Below are 22,500 nucleotides of genomic sequence, written 5' to 3'. Positions count from 1 at the left end.
CAGAACTTAAGCTAGAACCTCCCTGGTGGGATTAAAATAAAGAAAAGAAACAGGCGACTTTACCTCCGCTGCGAAGGTACTAAATAGGTTTTAAGGTCACCATTCACAAGAAAACAGACAAACAAAAACAAGGAGTCTTAAACCGTTGGAGATTCGCTGTAACAATAATTACTATTGTTTCTCTGCCTGTTTACCTGTAAGGCTCAAATACTTCCGTCAAACGGCAGATAAGATGATTAGGGATTTAACGTTGAAACTCATCACTTCAAAAGACAACTCTCCTTAGATGTGAGAGAGAGAGAGAGAGAGAGAGAGAGAGAGAGAGAGAGAGAGAGAGAGAGAGAGAGAGAGAGAGAGATTTTTAACAAATTTCTCTCATATGCATATGAGAGAGAGAGAGAGAGAGAGAGAGAGAGAGAGAGAGAGAGAGAGAGAGAGAGAGAGAGAGATTTTTTAACAAATTTCTCCAAATGTGGGTGAGAGAGAGAGAGAGAAGAATTTCTTTTAACAAATTTCTCCAGACGTGTAGAGAGAGAGAGAGAGAGAGAGAGAGAGAGAGAGAGAGAGAGAGAGAGAGAGAGAGAGAGAGAGAGAGAGACATTACTTTTCCGAAGCCTTACCGTTTTCAATAATAGAAAGGTATAATTTTTTTCACTAAAGCCAATTTTTTAAAATCCCTCTCAACCCCCGCAGAGACAACCAATAGCCGACTAACAACCAGGTACATGATTCACAGCTTAGGTCAGCAGAGGCATAAGGTATTTTTAGGAATAGTGTGTTACGAAGTTTTGAACGATTTCACCAGTAATAAGTTGATTCATCTATTCTCACTCTTCACCGAATTATGTTTATTTCTTTCTGTACTTTTAATTTAATTATTTCTATTACAATTTTCATATTCTGCATCAATTTTTTGTTGAATATAAAACATTATATTTTCACAATCCACCAAACTGACAAAACAAACAATTGCAGAATTGTGTATATATTTGTACCGCACGACATCAGGAAACAAAAACCGAATATAAATGGGAAAAAACTTGACAAATAAACAATAAAATAAACTAAACAAAAAAGTATATGGAAACAACACACTGGAAAACAACAGAAACATCAACAAACTTTTGAAAAAAAAAATCACAAAATCTAAATCCAAAATCTATGATATTCGACCCAAGCGCCGTCCACATTGCTCCAGCAAGCGAACTTCCTCCCTTCACTGTATTCGAAAGGGGGTATGTTTTTGTTTTGGAATATACTGTAGTTGTTGGTATGCAAGTTACAGAACTAACTAGTTAGAGGATCGACAACGGAATACTGATGAAATGCCGAATGTACAAATGTAAACAAATTCCCTGACATAAGCCTGAACTGAATGAGCCAAGATTGGTATAAAAAAGGGGCTGCTGAGCCAAATCTCCTTTACGTGAGTGAGGTGGACAAGTTGAATTAGAACGAAGAAATGACAATGAATATTAGAAATGTATTGTTAAGTATATCTTAGTTTAACCAGACCACTGAGCTGATTAACAGCTCTCCTAGGGCTGGCCTGAAGGATTAGATTTATTTTACGTGGCTAAGAACCAACTTGTTACCTAGCAACGGGACCTACAGCTTACTGTGGAATCCGAACCACATTATGACGAGAAATGAATTTCTATCACCAGAAATAAATCCCTCTAATTCTTCATTGGCCGGTCCCAGAGTCAAACCCTGGGCCAACAGCGTGCTAGCCGAGAGCTCTACTACCCCTCCTGTGAAGAACTTGAAATATATTGTTTTCATGGTGTATGTGGCGTAAGAGGAATTGTACGGGTCAGGAACCTGGAGATGCACAGAACAGGTGGAACGAAGGTTAGCGTAGAGAAATATAGCGACCAGAAATATTAAAGTTGAATATAGTCAGTATGGACCGTGCAAAATTTAACTCCATGTAACAGAGATATTATACATATTTTCCATCGCACACCAACATATTTCCGTATCTATTAAATACAGCCTCCAGCTATCAGTAATGATGGTTATAAAATACTGTAAAACATTGCAGAATGTATCATAAATTGTCAAAATTAAGCGGCTAGTGTCCGTATATGAGAAACGGCCTAGCCTGAGACCGGTCTTGAAGCTCCAAACACACATATGGGCACACACACACAATGTAATATATGTATGTATATATATACATATACACACATATACATATATTTTATATACATACATACATATAAATATATATAAATATATATATATATATATATATATATATATATATATATATATATATATATATATATATATATATATATATAATTCCGTGACATGAAAGTTCTCTTTATTATGATAGTTCGTACCTAACATTTTGAAATATGTAAGCTCTACAATCTTGGAGAAATAAATCTTTCTATTTCCTATTTCAGAATTTATTACCTCAAGCTATTAAAAACTCATGAAAATATGACTGCAATAAGGGTCAATCAGCCATACAAAGTTCAAGGAATTTCGACCTTTTAACAAAAACGCAGCGTCGAGGAATCGCCCGACATAGGCGAGACGCAGAGAGGAAATTCCATTACGCTGACAGGCAGCATTTGGCAATAATCCAAAAACAATTATACTGGGAAGTGACCTCCTTCGTGAACTTTTATGACCTCGTCATCTGATAATTTCCCTCCATAATATCCCTGGTAAGAGCCATACGAATCTCTTCTTGAAAGGTAAATTGTGGTATTAATACCGCTAATAACTGAATTATTTTACAGTACACACAATCAGTATTACGTTGAAATGGAATATTGAGCACTGAACAATGATATATTATTGTATTGCGTTTTAATATACATTAAAATTTGTTAAAAAAAAGACACTCAGAAGGACTGATTGGTCTTCCGTAATACACAATATACTGATATGCTATCTTTGACCAAAACTAACCAATAAAATTATTATTATTATTATTATTATTATTATTATTATTATTATTATTATTATTATTATTATTATAAAATCAGGTCGACGTTTCTTCGTGTCTCGGCTAGATATGACCACATCAACAGCTAACGAGACTGCTGGGTTGGTTTAGATCAAGTAGGCCTTATGCCAGCACATGCCTTAACTCAAAGTGTTATAAGATGTGGAATGAAATAGGATCTTAGGACAATTCAGAGCCCTTAAAATGTAAGACTTGGTGGTACAGAAGCGAAGCATGCGGACGGTAATGTAATTCTAAGGATTATCGTTTCGTTCGCGTGTCGTCATAATGTATTCTGCTGCTGACTGGCAGGAATTAAAACTGACTTCGCTGATGTAGCTATTATTATTATTATTATTATTATTATTATTATTATTATTATTATTATTATTATTATTGGCAACAGAAGACCCAACAACTCACAAAATAGTAACAACAATAACAAGTCTGGTTATCTATTTCATTCATAAATTTTGTAACCAAAACTACTGAGTCTCTCGCTTTCATTTCAACTCGATTTTCTTCTGAAAGAAAGCAATCAAGAGCCGAAAATAAACCTCATTTCTTTTGGGCAATAAAAGCACATTGCAGGTTACGTACACTGAGAGACCTCACATTCACCTGGCAAAATAAATCGGTTATAACGCCAAAAGTGGAATTCCAGAATACGTTAAGGAAAATCCATATTCTATATAAACTTACCCTAATACACTAGAAGACGTTTTATGGACGGAAATTTGTACTTCAAGAAACTTGTACATATTGATACAACCATCCGTCATTCACACGGGTCACATATATTGCTGAACAATTATTAGGTATATCTAGGCAAATGCTTACTTCATTCATACCTATACCTATAAGGGTAAACATAAATCTAATGTATTCGTAAGTATATATGGGGAAACCATATCTGAGTTGTACATACATCTATAATTTATGGGTAAACACTGAGCCCATGTTTACGTACTCAAATGGGTAAACAACCACAAAACATACTGGCAAACACCGCGGACAAGTCTTCATTCCATTGCATTTTGTAATGTTGTCATTCCATTGCATTTTGTAATGCCCTCAATAACACATACGAACTTCTAAAGCAGCATATAAGTAATATAGACAAAGGTATTGTGTAGAAGCATAGGGATGGAAAAGAAAAAGGCCGTTAATAACTCTCTCATATATTTATACTATTAATCCCTTTTAAATCCACTATTGCAACTGAATAGGATATTTACTTTGATGGGAAGGGATAAGCTCATGCTTACAGACTAACATCGCTGACTACTGCCTTTATAAATTCTATTTTTGTAAGTAATCCGCCGTAAGTCCTTCTTCCTCAATGTCTATTTACTTTTTTGGCCTTTACACACACATACACACATACACAAACACATCTTCATCATAAACATACAAAAATAAACATAACTTCCAGAAAAGGTAGTTCTGAGGGACGGGAGAAAAAGTCAAAACAGGGAATTTATTTTGATTAATGACCCGGCTCCTCTTTATGCCCACTTATAATGATTTATGCCTACGATACATTTCTGTTTGTACAGGAGAGAGAGAGAGAGAGAGAGAGAGAGAGAGAGAGAGAGAGAGAGAGAGAGAGAGGTTTGCAGAAAAAAAAAATCAGCGTAAAAGAAATAGTGTGATTAAAGGTGATATAGAATATAGTATAAGAGAGAGAGAGAGAGAGAGAGAGAGAGAGAGAGAGAGAGAGAGAGAGAGAGAGAGAGAGAGAGAGAGAGAGTCTTGTTTTTTCTGGTCTTGGTATTCGTAGTCACGACACCAATAAACGAGAGCTGTTTTGAGATAGGCTTCTTATTATGATGATAAACACTGAAGTTTGACGCCTTATGATTTTCTCGACTAGAAGGGAATAATAATAATAATAATAATAATAATAATAATAATAATAATAATAATAATAATAATAATAATAATAATAATAATAATAATAATAATTCAAATAACGAATAATGTTACTGCTCGTGTAAATATACAGAAGTAAACAGTATGGTTAACAACTACTTTACATGCATATATATATATATATATATATATATATATATATATATATATATATATATATATATATATATATATATATATATATATATACATTATATATATATATATATATATATATATATATATATATATATATATATATATATATATATATATATATAACTCAGTATGTAGATTCATTGCATTGCCAGGAATAAAGAAATCGATACTGATATTAGCTTACTACCTCAGTTGAACTATAGAAGAAATTAAGTAACTGGTGGAAGGTCAACTGCGGTGGGTCACATTCAAGGTAAATGGCATTACATATATATATACAGTATATATATATATAATATATATATATATATATATATATATATATATATATATATATATATATATATATATATATATCTCGATTACAAAAACAGAAATTCGAAATACAAATAAATGAAAAAGGAAGAAAATTACACCAGACTCTTGAACAAAAATAAAAAAATAAATAAAAACAGGCTTCCGTTTATATTTTCCACTCTCATTCCGTTGACACAAATTGGCCGAAAATTTTCTTTACAATATATTGTTACATCTTTACATCAGAAAAAATATAATATAAACTTTTTGTTCTGTTTCCAAGATCGTGTTAATCTCTTTTCCTTTCATTCTTTGAAGGTTTTGTGGACTCTCTCTCTCTCTCTCTCTCTCTCTCTCTCTCTCTCTCTCTCTCTCTCTCTCTCTCTCTCTCTCTCTCTCTCTCTCTCTATTATAAAAAAAATTATTCACGCATCTTAGATTGTGTATTCGTGCATACATCTCTTTATCTGTTGAAACATGAAACTAGAAATATATTCACATGCGAGTTCATCTAAGTTACTTATAGATGCTTTCAAATTTTCTTTCTTCAATTCATAGGTCACATCCTAAAGCATGTTTTCCTCTTTTTGACAGGAAACTGCTTAATATGAACGTGTATATATATATATATATATATATATATATATATATATATATATATATATATATATCTAATATGTTACAAAAGATCAAACTCAAAATCAATTGGCTGCATAAAAAATCTAGCAGCATTGTCACTTTGAATTACAAATATAAAAGATAGTTTCGAAGCCATAAGTCATTATTTTCACGGGATATAAGTCACAAGAAAAAAGCCAAAGAGAGAGAGAGAGAGAGAGAGAGAGAGAGAGAGAGAGAGAGAATTCTCCTGTTTTGTTAACGACAGGGTTTAAAGTCAGTTTTTAATTAAATATAAAGATCAGTTTACGAATAGTATACACAAAAATATGCTCCAAATTAATCAAGAGTAAAAATAAACAAAAAGATGAACGAAAAGAACTGAAGTAAAAAAATATTAAATAACCAGAGATTCCACAAAACCAGCCGAGAAACTCTGCGGGCTCAACAACCCATGTTTCATTATCTTTGTTATCGGGGGCCTCCACACATTGGAAATTGCCCCCGAAATAGGCTGCTCGGCGTCCGAGGAGAAGAAAGAAGTAGAATTTCGTGACTTCGAGCCCTTTGTATCCGGAAGACAACAATGCCGCTGAATGCTGCAACGGCGCTCTGCGATATTTACATTTCTATCGCGGAAGGATTAGTATAAATTTCAATAATCGCCGGCCCGGCGTGGCCATGCACAGATATTCTCGGTTATTTCGGGTGAAATGTAGGTTTTTTCTTTCTTTCTTTTACTCGGCTGGGAAGAGCCGAAGGTATTGCATGAGTCCATGCATTTTCTCTCACTCTAATTACAGGCAAGAGGTAAATGAGAACTAATACTGAAAGAGGAAAGTGGAGCGGGGATTGTGCTGTATCCGACTGTAATTTTTGCAGATTATAAATAATTTCAGTACGAAAATTCACTGGGTAAATCCTTCGGTTTTATGCCGTTCTAAGATATGATGAGAATGATGATGATGAGTTTATTTTTGTTGTTTTATAATAATTAATAATAATTAAGGAGACATGAGCCAGAAACACCAATGCAGAGAAAGACGATGCAACACATTTATTAAATTTTATAATTCCTAGATCTAAGTAAAAGGACGAAAATGGTTCATTCTTGATCAAAACTGACTGATGCAAAAAACTTAGTTAATAATTTCCATTTGGTAGTAAAAAATGTCTTTATAACGACATTTTTCTAAGAAAATAATTAAGTTTCTAGTATAAAATATTTCATTTAAAAAAGACAAGTAGTAAATTTGTTGAAAAAACGGTAAACGGTTCCAACTGAGAATATTCATTGAATACGAGTACTTGGTGCTCAAAACATTCCCTTTAACTAACCAAATAATTTCGTCCTTTAACATAATATATAATTTTAATAAATTTAATCAAATGCGACCTAAATAGTTTAACAGACACGCTGCTGGGAGAGATAATACAGTTGAGGAAATCTATTGATCTTTTCTCAATATTTTAAATTCCTTTTGGAAAAGACTGTTAATCTAATCTTCGCGTATTACAACGACTGAATGTTATCGAGGACCAGAAAATGAGAAAAAAATAAAATGAAAGAACTGACTAAACATCTACGAGTATAATATGTGTTTATATACACACAATATATATATATATATATATATATATATATATATATATATATATATATATATATATATATATATATATATATTTTATACATATATACATACATATATATATTATACATACATACATGTATACTGTATATATGTTTGTATAATATGCAAATTCATACATACATACATACATACATACATAATCTAGATGAAATTAATAGTTTGCCGGCAAAATTAATGGAAATCCAAACGCACTGAGGATAATGATGTTTTTCTGAATACACGAAAAAAAAAATAACAGAATATTTCTCTCCTGACATTCATCCATTGCTTTCAATACAGACCCAATTACGACGTAAATATTAACCAAACAATCGAGATCCGAAATGAAATTCATCAAAACAATGATTCATTGCGATTAAGTGATTACAAAAACATGAAAACAATTAATAAATTCAATAGAGCGCGTAATTGCCAAATATCTTTTTCAAGTTCGGACATCAACTAGGCTACTGCGGAAATCACACGTTTCCAGGCTGATATTACACAAAGACTCTTTTCGGAAATAGCGTCTCTCTTTGGGAAACGGCGAATATGAAACAAATAACCAATTTTATGTTGGTTTTGTGACTATTTTAATTTTTTGAGATTATCGGACGTCTGTTGCCTATCTCTCTGAAAGGCTTTACAACACACACACACACACACACACACACACTCAATACATACATACATACATAAATACATATATATGCAATATATACATACATACATATATATAACATATATATGTATACATATATCCATATACACATCAATACACACTTTATGTATGTATACATATATACATACATACATAATATATATATATATATATATATATATATATATATATATATATATATATATTATATATATATATAACAGGTTACTTAGGCATACGATACTACTCAGCTTGCTACAATCCCATCTCTTTATTCTAAACCAGTCAATTTCCTTAAAAGAAATATAGCTAAAACCAATGGAAGGAAAAAATTCCGGAGAGTGAAGCTACGCCCTAGCAAACTCCTGGTATATTTGTCCGTAAATCTAGTTTTTTTTTTATATTGACTGTGTTTTTTTTAACTACATGTAACTCAGTTAAGAATGTCAGCGTCATTTATTAATGCAAAATTCACTCTTGGCGTAAAACTTCCATACTTTGAAATTCGCCTGCTTTTTCAGAGTTCCTAATTCCCACGATCTTTCAACGTTATGTTGCCGATCCCATCCGCCTCTCATAAAACGGTAGGATCAGGTTATTCAATATTAAGTCCGTATAGAATAGAATATAGAGTTTAGGCCAAGGGCCAAGCGCTGAGACCTAAGAGGTTATTCAGAGGTGAAAGGGTAATGGACAGAAGGTTTGAAAGGTGTAACAGGAGGAAAACCTCGCAGTTACATTATGAAACAATTGTTAGGAGAGGGTGGAGAGTCATATGGAAGAAAGAGAATATGAACGGAGGAACAGCTAAAGAAATGAAAGAGGTTGCAGCTGGGGGCCGAAGGGACGGCACAAAGACCCTTAAGTAATGTCTACAGTGTACCACGTGAGGTGCACTGACGGCACTAACCCCCTACGGGATTAAGTCAGTACAAAACGAGAAATAAAACCCTAAAAACAGACACATTTAAACTCTTCAGAGAAGACGAAGAGGGTCCGACAGCTGACAGAACCCACATTTTAGTAGAATAAAATATGAAATCACGATAAGATTAAAAAATCACGAGGAGCTTCAGAACGAAATCCTTGTTCCGTTTTTAAGACAGGATGATTAACCATAGGGAAGATTCCCCCCGTGTCATCACACAATATGATTAACCTGAAACTTTTGAAAAGTGGAAAAATGTAACGTGAAACCCACACGCCAAATATCAACAAAAGCCCAACTGAGATAAACCATTATAACATTGAGAATTTAATAAAGACATAATACATATATTCACAGCAACAGAACGAAGTATCAAGAAGTAAGATAAAATAAAACAAGTTACTAAAGGTAATGACGAATAATGTTTGTATAGATCACAATCACTGAAATATCCATATCCTATTTCAACGTTACAGAAACAAGCCGAAACCTTTTAAAATAGGTGATGGGGAATGGGTTACCCAAATCCTGCAAGTCCTACTGTCCTACAAGTCCTATTGATTAATGGTCTTTAAAGATGATGGATCATACTATTTTATAACCTATAAAATATACAAAATAAATAAAAAATAATCTATAAAATACACAAAACAAATAAATTTTTCGGAGCCGACTCGTACGAGACCTACCGCCCACAATGGCGTAAAGAAAACGGGAATTATTACCATAAAAAAACTCATACTCTCACCATACAATTGCAAGACCCATAAAATCTATATATATATATATATATATATATATATATATATATATATATATATATATATATATATATATATATATATATATATATATATATCTATATATATAAATTTCCGGAGGCGGCTCCGACAAGACCTACCGACCAGAGACGTAAAGAAAACGGGAATAATGATAATCCCCATTAACCAAGAATCCTTTTTACTTACCTTATCTCCATTCCATTTCTTGTAGGTGTACCAGTTTTTGAGCGAAGGCCTCCAATACTCGAGCATGTACTTCTCGACGAACTCCACGCCCTGCCCGTTGCCGAAGCGCCCCTGAGTCTGCGTGGCGGAGATGACGTGGGGCGTCTCGAGGTCGATCTCCAGGTACTCCTTCGAATCCTCGAGGCCGACCATTTCCCGTGGGCACCAGGCGCCTCCCGCCCTGTCCATCCTCAGCCTTGAAGTTAAGGAAGAAATTGAATGAGAAAAAGAGGAATAATAATAATAATAATAATAATAATAATAATAATAATAATAATAATAATAATAATAATAATAATAATAATAATAATAATGGGTTTGTGTGCATTTATATATACACAAAAGAAAATGGAATGTTATTATTATGAATAACAATAGTGACTGTATTATTATTATTATTATTATTATTATTATTATTATTATTATTATTATTATTATTATTATTCCTCGTGTTCTTATTTGACTTCCCCTTAAATTTCAGGAGGATATTAAATAATAATAATAATAATAATAATAAAGGGTTTAAGCGCGCATTTATAAACTAAACATACTGGAAAGTTATTAAGTATTGGAGCAGTGACTTCGTATATGAAATGCGTACCAACAATATCCACGGAAATATCCCAGCACACACAAACACGAACAATATTCAATATGGAAATGAAAACATACAATCTCCCCGTATTCTGACACACCATTCATTCAGTGTAAAGTGTAGTCTGAATTCGAGTGTTGTATATCGTAATACTATATATACGTTTGAATTCAACCGTCACACTCCAATACTACAATATACGCATATAAAGAGCTATATTTCAGCCTGCTTACAAAAGAAATATTCTCGTATTGAGCACAAGACTGTAAAACTGGAACAGACTGAAATTTATCACGTACTATATCCACAGTGAAGAGTGGAATACAGAATTTAAGCTCAGATTATTAGGAGGATATTGAATAAAAATTTGACCCTAAAAATACTGGCAAAAGTACATTTTGAATTAGGTAAATAAAAAAAATGACCTGGACCACTAGGAATAAAAAGAATCCACGAAAATTAAAATCTTTACGTTTCCGGAATTAAAAAACTTTGTCTTCAAAATTACTATACAGACCTTAAAAAATCACCTTGAAATTACTAGAAAAAAAAAACTGTTACCGTTTCCATTAAATGTAAAGACGATAAAGTCGCTGCTTTTCAAGTGCAGATTTCATTAAATTTACATAAAAAAACCCTTCAATTAAAGTTATTTTTATTTACACATATCCCTGCCTCATCATTCTATCAATATCATGAAACCCAACTTTATGTCTTTTATGCCTCTTTTTTTTTTTTTAACAAAAACAGTCCCAACACATAACTCTTGAACTTTTCATTGTTTTTCATCCATAAAAAAACTCGAATTTCAGAATCGTTCAGCAACATACATAATACCAATCTTCCCCAATTCATATTTTCTTTTTTTTTTTACGAAAGAAATTCTAGAAAGGATCTGAACTTCGAAACAGTCCAACCCAATCCAGAAGGCCCACTGCTCTCTCTCTCTCTCTCTCTCTCTCTCTCTCTCTCTCTCTCTCTCTCTCTCTCTCTCTCTCTCTCTGGAAAGAAGGCGAACTTCAGGAAAGTCAAAAATCCTTCCAACTAAAAAAAAACCTCATCTATGTAGTATTTTCCCTTTTTTTTTTTTTTTGGCAAAGAGTTGAACTTGGAACCGTCAAAGTTACACAACCTGGAAATCGCTTGGCGGATTTCCTTCTCCCATGGGCTGGAGCTTCCCTGGAAAGTCAGTGTTTGCGTTCTGTGTTTTCCAGCCGCGCTGGAATTCTCTCGGCTTGGGAGATCGTTCAACATTTTCCGATGTACGTTTCGATCCGGATTTAGTTTCTTTGGTATCAAGTGACGATAATTTCTTATCCTTTTATTCTCGGGGCTTTTGGTGAGAAGGGCTCGTGACTTATGGATCTAAATCTCTTGCTTAGAATGCATAAATGAATATGGCATAAGGGTTAGTGTGTCAGTTGGTAAAGCTTTCAGCTATTCTCTTTCACTCAATTATGACTACATAATCATAACCTACAGCGCCATTCTTACATCTTTCAAACACAAAAAGGCAAAAAAAAAAAAAAAAAAAAAAAAAAACAAGATTAGAAAGAAGTCCCCAATTTCAATGGAGCTAATTATGAAACTTTAACTGCTTGTAGGTTTCCGAGAAGATAAGATATTCCGGGGTAGCTCCAATACAAGGTAACATCACTCTCTCCTTTGGCCGTAGTCTTGCAATCAGATACGGCTTATCCTCAAGTGTATGCGTATGTTTGCGTATATATGTACGTATATCCATAAACAACAACACGCATACGCTGTGTATCTAGACACACACACACATCCTAAACCCGCTGACACACAGAACCACAGCAAGGAGAAACGGAGCGCGGCACTCAATTATTCAAGTCTGCCTTTAATTCTTCTAAAATGTCATATCCCTCCAGACCTGTCTCGAACAGGTACAACAAATCTCCGGGCGATTGATCAAGTAAGTGAACAATATCGGAACACAAGCCTGGCAACCGATCGGGTAGAGAGAGAGAGAGAGAGAGAGAGAGAGAGAGAGAGAGAGAGAGAGAGAGAGAGAGAGAGAGAGAGAGCTTTCAGCTCACTGAATTATTCAATGGTTAGTTCGGCTAAAGAGGAAAGCCTGACGTTCATCTCTAGCAAATTTGACCTTAGATGCCATTGCGTTTGGGTATTTGGGCATAGGGGTAGATTTGCTTGGACTTAATTTTCTGAAATTACGTATTAACAGCAAACAGGTTCATTTAAGGAAGAGTATATATACAATGGCTTTCAAAAAACACAGATTATATCTTCACGAGCAGGGATATAAAACGAATTTCCTTGTTTCCTTATAATCAGTGAAATGCCGATATAACCAAAGTTGATCTTAGCTGTTAAAGAATAGAAAAATGAACTTCCATTTGAATGCCAAACCAGTTTGATTTTAAATGGTGGCCATGTATCTGTATACGAATTTATATAGAGAATCCTCAGCCGACTTGACTATAAAAACTTTGACACCACACTGAGACTTCGACTTAATCTTTAAATGTTATGTGGCCATCTTATAAAGGTGTATATTTCTTGAGAATTAATTAGGTCAATACCAAACTCGTTTCTATATCAATATAGATATTTTGATGTATATGGTAAATCTCCTGTATTTATGATTGTCAAAAACACTTAATTACGTTTTTAAATTGTCAAATAAAACTGACGTCTCAGAATAAAATAAACATCCAATATGAAAAATTACTAACCGGTTTGTACATTTCTATACCATTTCTTTGTATTCTCACAAGAGCTCATTATCTGTGCAATCATACTGTAGGCTCAAGAGGAAAGGGGAAAGCTGCCTGACAATGTTAAAAACTGATTTTTGCAAAATGAAAATGGGAGAGAGAGAGAGAGAGAGAGAGAGAGAGAGAGAGAGAGAGAGAGAGAGAGAGAGAGAGAGAGAGAGAGCCCAGAAGTGCGTGAACAACGCGCCTGGAAGAAGAAAGCTTGCACGGGGAAATCTGGAACAAACTTCGACGACTTCGAACACGGCTTCGGGAGCCGAGGCGACAAATCCAGCCACAATCTATTCATAAATCGAGCGAAAGTGTGGAGAAATTCGTCCATTAAAGTGAGATACTCGTCCCCTATCCCATCCCCCTCCCCTTCTCAACACCCCCCCAAAAAAAGGCTCTACCATGCTGGAAAAGAAGAAGAAGAAGAAGAAGGGGAAAAAAGAAAGATATGATAGAAGCAGTAGTGGGTAGTATCCAGCCAGGGAGAGGAGCGGGTGACTAGCAGCGCCATCTGTGGCCACATTATGGAACTAATTTCGGGCAACGATGACGCCAATATGGTAATTCCCTAACGCACCGCTTGGTTAAGGGGAAGGGGCGTCCACGTAGGGGTTAAGTGGTAAGGGGCGTAGAGGGTAAAAGGGGAGAACCATATGTCTATGGGGGGAATATGAGAGAGAGAGAGAGAGAGAGAGAGAGAGAGAGAGAGAGAGAGAGAGAGAGAAGGGCAATGAGGCATTTTATGACAGGAAGGTTCCATTCATATTCAGTGCTGATGGGATGTGATATTTGAAGAAAATATCCACATAAAAGGATTATGTGTTTCAGCAAATTAACAGTCACATGCGGCTTGTTACTACCAGCTGGAGAGAGAGAGAGAGAGAGAGAGAGAGAGAGAGAGAGAGAGAGAGAGAGAGAGAGAGAGAGAGAGAGAGAGAGAATTTCAACATTAATATTTGATTCCTCCTCAACAAAAACTATGACTCTAGGTCCCTATTATACATTTTTCCCTCTTTTTCCAAATCCACTCATGCCGCGTTACTCATTACGAAGCTAATCAGAGGGAGTTTTGAATTCGAACTGAGGAAAAATGAGTAAAAAAAAAAAAAAAAAAAAAAAAATAAGAAAAAGAATCGGGCAAAAAAAAAAAAAAAAAAAAAAAAATGGGGGGGTGGGTAGCGCTCCCTTCATTAACCTGAAACACTCGGGGCGAAGTACTTAATGGCCAAATAAGGAATAATAATGACCGAATTCTCCAATGGAATTCTCGGTTGAAAATAGCCAACCCTCTCTGGACATAAATTTACGGCGGAGGAAGATAAAAAAAATGTTTAAAAAAAACCTGGGTTTACGATAATTCCCATTTCTGGATGTTCAGTAAGTTCAGTCTCATTTACATTAGGAAAGATGATAAGATTTATTTTTACTTGTATTATTTTTGAAGTTCACATTATAAGGAGCTGCTCGAATTGGGGTAGTGCAGTCATTTTTGTCTGGAAGTTTATGCCTCGAAATTAATATTATAAGTAAGATTCTTTTTATCTGAGCAATTTTTTCTTAAGCTCTCATTGGGGAAAATGCCTGTGGTGGGGTACTGGAATACCTCTGATCTAGGTTCTTCGTTGGAGGGGTGGGCAGAGCTGTCGCCTAGCACGCTATTGGCCCAGCGTTCGACTCTCCTACCGGCTAATGAAGAATTAGAGGAATTTATTTCTGGTGATAGAAATTCATTTCTCGTCATAACGTGGTTCGGATCCCACAATAAGCTGTAGGTCCCGTTGCTAGGTAACCAGTTGGTTCTTAGCCACGTAAAATAAATCTAATCCTTCGGGCCAGCCCTAGGAGAGCTGTTAATCAGCTCAGTGGTCTGGTTAAACTAAGATACACTTAACTTTGTAAGTTAGTATCGAAATTAATATCATAAGTAAATGCGTTCTGGTTTGCTTTCCAACAACTCTGGAACCTTCAGGCGCCATTGTTACCTACTGAAACAGACCTTTGAGCTATTGTAAAGTTCACGTTGAGGGAAATGCCGATATTGGGTACTGAAATGCTGTCAGTACGGTAAATGCCCCAAAATTAATATCATAAGTAAATGCATTCAGATTTGCTTTCCCACTACTCTGGTACCGTCAGACCCCACCGTGACCCAGTAAAAAGCGCTTTAAATTCAGTTGCAAATTGACCTCGGAGGAGGGCAGTGGGTAAATGGTTCCCAGATGTTGCAATCCAAATAACTCGGTTATGCTTGAAGGTGGCAATCTTGCTAATGTGGTCCTCGATCTTGCGACCCTTGTAATCTTTGGCTCATACTTCCGACCACCTCTGTACTTTTGGCATATTATCCCACCATTTGGCTGCTCTCGGCCAGATAGCACAAATCTTTGCTAGTATTGGCTATATGGTTATTTCGCTTTCGATGAGATTACTACCTCGTTATATTGCAATTCTGGCGAAAGCAACACTATTTTTTGGTAACACTTTATTATTTCGCTCGCTCTGGCCATAGGTTGTTAGATTTCCTCTTTCTGGGCTGATGTTTGTTTTTCCGCAAGGACAACAATTTTGTTTCGTTGCTTCGCTATGTTGGCTAAATTATCTTAGTATTTTGCTCGCCTTGCCACAGTATCTTACTATTTTTATTGGCTTAGCGATATCATCTTCCTACCTCTGGGCTATATCTCTTGTTCTCTCGCTAACGTTGGCTATTTACCCTTTTGCTTTCTCGCTAACCTTAGCAACACTTCAAACTAGAATTATAAAATGCCACAAGTAACAACGAACTTTAGAACAAAAATCACTCATTTTATTTTGCAGACTGTCTCAGGCTTGCTATAAAAAATGTAAGCTGATGACATTTTTAAAACTTTCAATTTAAAAAAAAAATACATATTCTGTTGAGTCAAATGATATGCTATTTTTTCAGTTCATAAGTCCTGTCTTTCAACAAGCCAAACGACCAATATCTTTCTTCCAAGGAATGACGTACACTTTACCGCAATAATTTAAAGCAATCTATCAACTCGAAATTATTCTTTGAAGGCTGGGCATGAGAGGTGTACGAATTAAGCTTTCAATTAATCATATACATGATGAGATCTCAGCGCTGAACTGCCATGAATAAAACAACAATTTCCAGGAAATTGAATTATTCACAGTTGGGATATCTCAACACCTATTCATAGTGAATAACTCTGAGATATACTCTTCTTCATATGAATAACTGGCAAATACACTCCTCTCCACTGGAAATATGGAAATACATTTTATTTCATTGTGAATGATTCTGATGACGAGATGAAATGTCTCGAAACTCTCTAAATATTACATTTAATCCTCAACCTTGAGGTTCTCTAAACTGACTCAAATTCTGGTAGTCATACAATCAGCGTTACCTCTGTAATGTTTCCAAGACTTTTACCTACGTTTTCAGTCTAGTTCTTAAACAACACCAGTTCTGATTTTTTTTTTACCTTATTTTGATTTGCTTCGTACCACTCTCTCTCTCTCTCTCTCTCTCTCTCTCTCTCTCTCTCTCTCTCTCTTAAACACACACAAGAACAGCAGATTTAAAACCGGAAACAACCACCCTCTCTCACTCTCTCTCTCTCTCTCACAGCAGACTCTTACTTTTAAGATATCTTTAGCTTGTGTATCACTCTTCTCTCTCTCTCTCTCTCTCTCTCTCTCTCTCTCTCTCTCTCTCTCTCTCTCTCTCATGCACATACAAACTGAACTCTAGATTTTCAAATACAAACATTCGCAATAGAGACGCATTTTCATGTACAAAAAATCTTTCTGTCTCACTCTCTCTAAGAGCAAAGATTCCAAATACAAACGCTTTCTCTCACTCTCCTTCTCTCTCCTAGTTGTACATCATATTTCAATAACACAAACAAGCACAAACACGCACCATCTTCCTCTCTCTAAACGGCCGGATTTCCCGGCAACAAACATACAAAAGCACACTAACCCAAACACAAACACCCCGTGCGTCTCTCTACCTTCTACCCCTCCACTCCTAGGCTGTAACCTGCCAGCCAGCCAGCCAGCCTTCGACCCCCCCCCTTCCCCTACCCTCTCCTCTTCCACCACCCCACCCTTACCGACCCTCCTAATGGAATCATATGCTGGATGTTCCATTCTAATGAAATATGGATTATGCAAATTTCCCCGTCCCACCGGGATATTGATATCAACAGCGAAACACTAATCTTGGTTAATACTGCTATCCAGCGATGCAATCCAGCGGGGCAAAGCTATGAGTGAGAGTGAGAGAGAGAGAGAGAGAACTGTTGCTGCAATCACAATGTGACATGGCGACCTTCCGGATGACTTTTACTCATCCCCCTCCCCTTAAATCCATTACCACCCCGCTCCTTTTCCCTCCTATCCCATCCCCTCCCGTACCTCCAATCTCTGTCTCTCCCTTCATAGAAATCACGATGAACTGGTGTTTGGTTTGATGTGGTATATAACCCTCGCCGAAAGGGTCTCTCTCTCTCTCTCTCTCTCTCTCTCTCTCTCTCTCTCTCTCTCTCTCTCTCTCTCAGCCCATTGTTATTCAACCCATTTCGTGAGACGAAAATGAATGCGAGATAAACGGGGGAGGATGTGGTTTGGATGTGATGTAATGTAAAGGATAAGGTAAGATTGTTCCATTTTGAATACATGGATGTACTCATTACAGATGGTATGAATGTTATATATGTATATATATATATATATATATATATATACGAATATATATATATATATATATATATATATATATATATATATATATATATATATATATATATATATATTACATTTAAATATAAGCACTATGCAGTTACATACACAAAGGAACAGAAACTCAGCATAACACGAACAGTGTTCCACATGAACGCAACAGTATTCTATCACTATACTGTACATTCCTAAAATTTAATATTCAAGAAAACAGAAAAAGGAAAAATAAGGTATACTGTATTCGCCAAGTCGAAAATCTACATTTAATTAGGTTTATTCACGACATCAGAATGTAATTCATGCAAACCGACGCATAAATAATAATCAGAAAATGGCAAATCAGAAAAAAATACAGTTTTAATGAACAATAGCTAACTTAATGGATATATTGCAGGAAGAGAAGAAATCTTATGAACACAAAGTGAACCAGATACTCCGAAATCCAAACGAAAAAATTGTTGAAGGGAAATAAGAAAAATAAACAGAAGTACAACATATTAAACGCCGAAAACAAAGGAACAGAAAGGAACAGAAAGGCTGCCTAAGATGCATAAACACAAAAAATACGATAATATAGAAGAGCTTCTGTCCTAGACACAGTAGTCAGATGTGACCCTCCTATAGAAAAAGCAAAGTTCTCAGAATTCTAATATAAAATGCGCTAAAACACAAAAAAATAAAGGAAATCAAAGTAAGTAACAAATGTGTAACTAGAACGAAAGGAAAAACTAAATGGTTAAAAGTAAAAACGGCCAAAAAAACCCACAGACACACACACAATAAAAAAATTACGACAAAATCAACATTAAGAAGCTCTGAACTGAAAAAAGTAACCCACAAAATAACATTGCAAAATGATCAACAATATCACAAAAAAAATAAGCCAACAAAACTAGACTAAAATAAACATGAAGAATCTATAAATTCTGAGGAAAAAAAAATATGAAACGGAACAAAAACCAGACGAAATGAAAGTTGTAAACACCGAGACTTGAAACAGGAGACTCATTGGACCAAATACTCGGAAATCCTGACGCAAGAGTCGATGAGTGACAGCCTCGCAGGGCGACGAGACTCGTGAAAGCCTCAAAAGCATGATTCTCCAAGCACAGATTTTTGTGGTCTCGGGAAATGACTCTATTCTCTCTTTCGGTCTCTTTCTTGTTTGACAAAAGATATTTGTCTCTTAGTCTTTAGATATGCTGTTGCTTTTTTTTCTCTCTCTCTTTATCTCTCTCTTCCTCAAAAGTGTTTTCTCTGTCACTTTAATTTTAAATATTTATAAATTAAATAGATTCATCTCTCTCTCTCTCTCTCTCTCTCTCTCTCTCTCTCTCTCTCTCTTTTCCTCAAAAATATTATTTTCTCTGTCCCTTTAATCTAAAATATTTATAAATTTAACAGATTCATGTCTCTCTCTCTCTCTCTCTCTCCTCAAAAATGTCGTTTTCTCTGTCCCTTTAATTTTAAATATTTATAAATTAAATAGATTCATCTCTCTCTCTCTCTCTCTCTCTCTCTCTCTCTCAAAAACGCTGTTGTCTCTCTCCTGTTCGTTTTAAAACATATATGCATTCATTACATGCCTCTTTCTCTCTCTCTCTCTCTCTCTCTCTCTCTCTCTCTCTCTCTCTCTCTCTCTCTCTCTCCGGAAAAGACTGCCCTAAAGAAGATCTATAATCATACGACAAAGCTCACTCTCTTTGCTATACGAAAAAATCACTGTCCTGCTAAACATCTATCTATCCATCATTCGATATCTCTATCTACCAATTTTCGTTCTATGCCTCGCCTCCTCCTCGTCTCTTTCTCCTTCTCCCTTCATATTTCTTTGCCTTCCCTTCCGAACACGGTGGCCGTATCACCCAAATAAAACGTCATGTCTCCTTCAAGGACACAGGGACGCAAATGGGATATGCAACAGGGGCCGGGGAGGGGGAAGAAGGAGAGAGAAGGGAGGCAAGGAAGTGGAATAATACCAGGAAGACACAAGAGTAAAACAGGCCCTAAATTTTTTTTATGGCAGGAAAATGTATTTACAAGTCTCTCTCTCTCTCTCTCTCTCTCTCTCTCTCTCTCTCTCTCTCTCTCTCTCTCTCTCTCTCTCTCTCTCTATATATATATATATATATATATATATATATATATATATATAACGTGTGTGTATATATATATATACATACACAAATACATAAATAAATAATGTATATATATATACATATATATATATATATACACACATATATATATATATATATATATATATATATATATATATATATATAATTTCCCCTGAATACAATAATCATCAACGCATCTTTAACATTTAACACAGCCTCCAAAATAGCTCTCTCTCTCTCTCTCTCTCTCTCTCTCTCTCTCTCTCTCTCCGCTCCACCCATGGCACCAAAACAACGATAACCCATTTCATCCGAAACGTAGGCCCCGCCCCGAACTTAGGCTCAATCCTCCCCAGATCCATTGCTATGTACACAACATTTGATCTGCCATAAATCAAACAGACAGAGAAGGGGGGGGGGGGGCGGGGGATGGAAGGGATGGGAATTGAAAGGGAGGGGAGGGGAGGAAAGGGGGTTGGGTATATACGTGGTTTCTGCCTTGCATTGTATGCCTTTAATCTGCGGCATTAGTGGCTAAGCCTCGGAGCACAATAAAGCATTATGCCAACATCATCCTAACTGTCACCTCGTTCCACAGGGCAAGTTGTTGTGCCTGAACTGATTTGGGGCCGGAGCCGTTATTAGCGTGAGTTATGGAGTCCCGCTATTAAATGGCTTTCTCTTGCTCGATGATGTCTTCATGCTATTCTCGGTATTGTTTCTGTTATATAACTACGATAACAATTTCTATGAATAATCATAATAATTATTATATTTTTATTGTTTAAGTCACATCACTTCTACTGTTTCTTATCTTCGATCGTTTTCTACCTGTTCCTCCCTCCCATCATTACATTATTATTATTATTATTATTATTATTATTATTATTATTATTATTATTATTATTATTATTATTATACAGTTCTGTTCTTGTGGTTTTTGCTCATTTCTTTTCTTCCCTCTCTCATCTTCCTTCACCTTTTTCTATGTACATAATTATCAGCCCTTCGCTGCATTTCATGATACTTTTTTATCATTCCCGCTATTTCTTGGTTTTATCTGTAATCATCATATGTCAATATTCTTTCCACTTTCTTATTTTTGTCTCCACTATTACTTTTTATTATTGTTATTATCTTCACCTCTCCCATTCCCTTTCTTCCATTTTTTCTCCTTCTCGTAATTTAATGGCTTCCTTCCACTTCTTCCTTTCACCTCCAGCAATCGCGTGTTTCTGCTTCCCCTCTTCCTCACTGCGTTATTCTCAATTGCTTCCTCCCCCATTCGTTACTCTGCTTTCTTCAATCATCTTTTGTTTAATTCTATTTGTTATTAATCTTAAGATTATTCTCTCTATCTGTTCTTCCCCTCTGTATATCTGCTATTCCTTTCACTTCGTCCTTTTCATAACAATGATTAATAATTTAATAATAATTCTCTCTCTCTCTCTCTCTCTCTCTCTCTCTCTCTCTCTCTCTCTCTCTCTCTCTCTCTCTTTTCCTCAAAAATATTGTTTTCTCTGTCCCTTTAATCTAAAATATTTATAAATTTAACAGATTCATGTTATATATATATATATATATATATATATATATATATATATATATATATATATATATATATATATATATATATATATATATATATATATATATGCCACTTTTATGTGTCTCCACATTTACTAACCTTGTAATTCTTCTTACACCACACACACTGCACAAAAAGTTCAGCTCAAGTCAAGAGCTTTAACCTTTCTTTTCTTTCTTTCATCCGCTTAAACACCCACACTTCAATACCATAAAGGAGCGGCGACTCAACAATCCTTTCATAAATTTCAACCTTGATTTCCCGAGATAATCCAAGTATGTTCGCAATCTTTTCCACGCACTTTGCTACCTATCTTGCTTCGCATATTCGTCGACTTACCTCTTCTCATCTCTCTCTCATCAGTTAAATTTCTCCTGGATATATTAAACAAATCAACTGCTTCCATTTTCTACCATCCATATCAATATTTATATTCAATCTCCCTGATTTCCTTTACCATCATAACCATATCTATGTCCTCAATTACTCTCAACTATGTCCCCTTGCAGGCAATTTGAAACTCACAA

General features: G+C 35.3%; 1 protein-coding gene across 1 annotated transcript in view; it reads right to left on the bottom strand.

The window, feature by feature from the left end:
- Positions 1-22,500, bottom strand: part of LOC136845234 (discoidin domain-containing receptor 2-like) — a 577,207-nt gene that overhangs the window by 208,341 nt on the left and 346,366 nt on the right. Inside the window, 1 exon segment of the mRNA XM_067115322.1 lies at positions 10,148-10,382. Coding sequence (XP_066971423.1) covers positions 10,148-10,382 — 235 coding nt within the window.

The sequence above is a fragment of the Macrobrachium rosenbergii genome, chromosome 13 (assembly GCF_040412425.1).
Source record: "Macrobrachium rosenbergii isolate ZJJX-2024 chromosome 13, ASM4041242v1, whole genome shotgun sequence".
NCBI lineage: Eukaryota > Metazoa > Arthropoda > Malacostraca > Decapoda > Palaemonidae > Macrobrachium > Macrobrachium rosenbergii.
The sequence above is the reverse complement of the archived record's forward strand: the minus strand, read 5'-3'. Positions and strand labels throughout refer to the sequence as shown.